The sequence below is a fragment of the Bufo gargarizans genome, chromosome 6 (genome assembly GCF_014858855.1).
Source record: "Bufo gargarizans isolate SCDJY-AF-19 chromosome 6, ASM1485885v1, whole genome shotgun sequence".
In the NCBI taxonomy this organism is placed as follows: domain Eukaryota; kingdom Metazoa; phylum Chordata; class Amphibia; order Anura; family Bufonidae; genus Bufo; species Bufo gargarizans.
The window spans coordinates 374246436-374251567 of NC_058085.1; the positions used below are offsets into that span (position 1 = coordinate 374246436).

General features: G+C 48.3%; 1 protein-coding gene across 1 annotated transcript; it reads right to left on the bottom strand.

Moving 5' to 3' along the window:
• Positions 1–1441: 1441 nt before the first annotated feature.
• On the bottom strand, positions 1442–4673 carry LOC122940899 (alpha-2A adrenergic receptor-like). The gene is given in 2 exon segments (XM_044297796.1): positions 1442–2725; positions 2727–4673. Coding segments are annotated over 2 exon segments (1302 nt in total). The 5' UTR covers positions 3458–4673; the 3' UTR covers positions 1442–2154.
• Between the last annotated feature and the right edge of the window lie 459 nt (positions 4674–5132).

The window sequence follows — 5132 nt, forward strand, 5'->3', positions numbered from 1 at the left end:
AGCAGAATAGTGAGTGCAGCTCTGGAGTATAATACAGGATGTAACTCAGGATCAGTACAGGATAAGTAATGTATGTACACAGTGACTGCACCAGCAGAATAGTGAGTGCAGCTCTGGAGTATAATACAGGATGTAACTCAGGATCAGTACAGAATAAGTAATGTATGTACACAGTGACTGCACCAGCAGAATAGTGAGTGCAGCTCTGGAGTATAAAAGAGGATGTATTTACATTAATCTCTGAAGTTATAAATATTTGACAAAATGTACTTTGTGATGGCTGCTCTGTAAGGATGGCATTCATAGGATACAAAGGTGTAGCTTGGAGCTCCTGGGACTCAGACTGAAAATCTGCATCTTAGGGTCCTTTAGGAGAAAGGACTTAAAGGGAATCTGTCACCAGTGACCTCCCTGTCCTGCTGTTTGCATGGAAACATAGCTGTTCTTCACCTTATTAAAATGCTGTTTTCCTTTTGTTGATCCGAGGATCTGTTCCCGATTTATGATTTTTCTCAATATTCAAATTAGACCTTTTGTGCAATGAGGGCGTGACTCTTGCTCTTGTTGCACCCATGCTCCACTCCGTTCTGTGGCCAGCCCCTCACTTGCTACTTTGTCATTGCCTGGCCCTATCATTCAAAACAGTGAGGGAGGGGCGGCCACTGAACGGAGCGGAGTATCATGACTCAGGAGCGGAGCGTCGGATCAACAAAAGAAAAACAAGAGTTTTCATCAGGGGAACCAGAGCTATGTGTCCACAGCTGGACAGGAGGGTCGCTGGTGACAGGTTCCCTTTAAGGGCCACTCCAACATCTGCACCCCCTATGAAGTAGACTCCAAAGTCAAATCATAACTCAGTGCATATTAGGGGCTGTAGTTTAGGAGAAATCACGAGAACTAAGGTTGGAGAGCACTTTTTACCCATACCCTGGTACAAATACTAGGCGATAAGATTCATTTGGCATCTTCAGGTCCCTTGATCCTTCAGATTAGTGATCTGCAGCCTGTGTCGTTCCTACAAATCTCAGTATGTCCTGCAGGAAACAACACGATGGGAGTTGTAGCTTTAAACGAAACAGGTGGAGTGCCACAGGTTGCACAGTACATTCACTCTTCATACACTACCTGCTCCTCGCACACATACAGCCAGTGGATATACCGGGGACTATCATGTGAATGCATTAAAAAAAAAACATTCTAGCTGCGCCATAACATCGCCCCTCCCGGTAATGTCATTACTCCCTTAAAGGGCCACTGAACCTAAGAATCCCCAGGTTTCATAGATGCAGCAGTGTGACCACAAGAGCACAAATGTCAGAAGATTGTAGTCACCTGAGAACAGAGAGCAACAGATTGCATTCAACCACACCACGGCCATTGGAGAGAAGGAATGACTTGAGAGTTTCCATCAGTAGCTTTTATGGTCATTTGGACACTGAGCTCATCATCTACCCTGCAGCCCCTCCCTGGTCCAGAAGGACTGTCTAGTCCCTAAATCGCAGCCTGGATGTCCTTTCCTGCACAACAAGCAGGAAGATCTATTATGCAACAAATTAAGGTTTTAAATGATAATGATGGTGCAGACACAAAATAACCAGATGCACAGGAACCGAGGAGGAGGAGGCTGCAGTGTGTGTTTACCTAGCAGAAGAGGGTTGCAGTTGTCAGAGCCGCCTATTTTACACCCCAATCTACCTCTGTGCACAGCAACATTAACCTGTTCACTGCTGAAATACTTCTGAACACACACACACGCACAGACCCAGTGTTTGAAGATTTGGTAGACAAAGAGTTAACACCAGCCCTTCTGCAAAATGAAGGCATAAAAAAATGTAAAGAGAATATACAATGTAACAAGATGAGAGTCAACACTGTAACAATGGGGGCAACAAACCCTTCAATAATCATACAGAGCAGTCACTTTAGTATTAAAATATATTAAAATATTTATAATAATATCATCATCATCATCATCACTTAAAGCGGCATGCCTTACAAAACGAAGACAGGCTGCTCCCTCTGAGGGCTCCAGTTTTTACTGCATGAGACAGTTGGAGGGGATGGGGGCTTCTTCAAGTCTGTTTGGTAAAGTCCCCCACCCACCATAGGTATCCATACAAAAAGACTGCAAAGAAGGGGAAGGGTCAAGGGGTCTCACACAATTCTTTTCCTGTCCCCCTTACACAGGATCTTCTTGAAGGCTCTCCTGAAGTCATGGTTGAAGATGGTGTAGATGACAGGGTTCAGGGAACTGTTGCAATAACCAAACCAGAAGAAAAATTTGAAGAGAGTGTCAGGGACATTGCAGCTTTTGCTACAGATGGCAATGAGGGAGTAGGTGAAGAAAAAGGGGAACCAGCACACGACAAAGACCCCAATGACCACAGCCAAGACAAAGGTGAACCTCTTCTCCCTGTTCTGCCTCCCTCTCCACCGGGAGGATTTGGCACTACTATCCTCCTCTCTCCTTGGAAGGCTATCCCCTGGTTTGATCTGGCTCAACTTGGTCTTGCCCTTGCTCCTCAGAGCCCTGTCTTGCTTCTTCTTGGTGGAATACTGGTGTTCTTCCCCACGCTCTGAGGATGATGAGTCCTCCATGTCAACTCCATTGGCCTCTGCTTCTCTGTGCTGGTCATCTCCAGAGCCTCCAGCATTCTCCCCATTCAACTTGACAGGCAAGTCCTTGTCTGAAAAGCCATTCTGCTTCTTCTCAGGTTCACCATTGTTTCCTTTTGCTGGGGGGGATCCTCGTCCTCTTCTTGGCGATCTGGTAGATCCTGATGTAGACTAGGATCATAATGACACAAGGGGCGAAGAAGGATCCGATGCAGGAAGAAATGATGTACCATTTCTCTTCATTGATCTTACACTTGGGCTCCTCAATCTTGCCACTCTCTTTCTCAATGGTAATGAGTGGAGGGAATGATATAACAGCTGAGATCACCCAAACGATGAAGATAATACATTTGATTCTACGAGGGGTTCTCTTCAGGTTGTACTCAATGGCTTGTGTGATGGACCAGTACCGGTCCAGGCTGATGGCACATAGATGGACTATAGATGATGTACAGAAGAGGACATCTAATGCAAGGTAGATCTCGCACCAAACCTTGCCAAAGTACCAGTAGCCCATCACCTCGTTGGCCAAGGAAAATGGCATGACTAAGGTAGCCACAAGAATGTCAGCTGATGCCAGGGACACCAGGAACAAGTTCTGGGGTGCTTTGAGGGCTCTACTAGTGAACACAGCAATGACAACCAGGACATTGCCAAACACAGTGAAGAGCATGAGTATGCCCACCAGGGAGATGAGAGCCAGGGTGACCTGGAGGGAGTAAGGGGGTCCAGCAATGTCTGTATCAGTCTCATTCTGCATGGTGCTGTTGGAGCAGTCTCCCAGGCACTCCATAGCAGAGATGCCCCCCCTATCAGCTACCGAGTTCTCAAAATTAATCATGAAATATTGAATTGATCTTCACTGGGTTCAGCAGACTTCTGGGTGTGTGACTTTAACCCATGCCAGGGTGAGGAGCTCCACTTAGGGGTTCTCTATAGCCTCCATGCCCTCCTGCTCCAGGATCCTGGTGCCTGATGCCAATACTCCTTACAGATGTGATGCCCAGACCAGTCATACAAGGCTCTCCCTGCTGCTCCCCTGCCCTTCTTTATTTGCTGAGTAACACAGTCCACCCTCTTACCTGGCCTCACCTGTGCAGTCCTGCCCTTGGTCAGTGTGGAGAGAGCTGCAAGGGTTAAGAACAAAGTTCATTGCAGCCATAAACTTTCAAGGATCCAAAGTGTGGGGAATCTTGTGTCCGGAATAAGGTGGGTGCTGTAGGAAGAAGTGGGTGCTACCAGGTCCCGGGTTCTCTGGAGGATCTGGATGCAGGTTCAGCAGGCAAGCTGTAGGAGATGCTCTGCTCAGAGGGAGCTGGGTGCAGGGTCTTTTAGGCTGTAGCAGGGTTGCCTAGACGATGTCAACCTGTAGGAACGTCAATTCTTGGAGCTAGTGGAGTGTTTCCAAGCCTTGGGTATAGGTTATATACATATACTATAAAGCTATAAAAGATTTAGCGCCCTGGGCTTGCCTGGTGCTGTCAGGTCTTGGGTACGGTTTGCATTGGGTGCTTCTAGAACCTGGGTGCAGTTTGCGATGGCTGCTGCCAGTTCTTGGGTACAGTTTGCAGTGGGTGCTGCCAGGTCCTGGGTGCAGTTTGCAGTGGGTGCCTACACGTCCTGTATACAGTTTGCAGTGGGTGCCGCCAGGTTCTAGGTGCAGTTTGCAGTGGGTGCTGTCAGGTCCTAGGTACAGTTTGCAGTGGGTGCCGACACGTCCCGTATACAGTTTGCAGTGGGTGCCGCCAGGTTCTAGGTGCAGTTTGCAGTGGGTGCTGTCAGGTCCTATGTGCAGTTTGCAGTGGGTGCCGACACGTCCCGTATACAGTTTGCAGTGGGTGCCGCCAGGTCCTAGGTGCAGTTTGCAGTGGGTGCCGTCAGGTCCTGGATGCAGTTTGCAGTGGGTGCTGTCAGGCTGTAGTAGGCTCAGTGCGTAGGGTGTGCAGGGTTCTGCCAGGCACTGGGTGCTGTGTCATCTGCAGACTCTGCTGGTCTGATCACAGGAGAGGACAGATCCTGCTTGTCTTCTGCTGGAGCTCCAGCACTGGACATTTATAGCTGCACAATCAGCGCTCAACCAGAGAACAGGCGACGTCAGCCCCCCCCCCCCCCCCCATGTGGGAATTCGCCTTCTCTACACCCTCCACACCCTCAGCCTGTGAGGGGGCGGGGACCTGGTGCCCCTAAGACAACACTTCTGGACAGCTCCTCGGCCACAGCAGACGGGGATCACTCCCACTTCTCGGGTAGGTGCACCAGACAGAGCGCAGGAAACAGCCACTTACCGACAGTACAGGCAGTATATTGTGTAATGTACCTACCTGCTGTATACTTATACTGCATGTACTATATTACCTGGATGTGCAGCACACAGTCACTTACCTACAATATAAGGTGAATATAGCACTGATTGTATAACAAAGAGATAGTACAGCTAGTAGTGAACAGTCACAATATAGGCAGCAGGGTATTCAGATACAGTACCTCCAATATATAGTCACTAACTTATACTTATA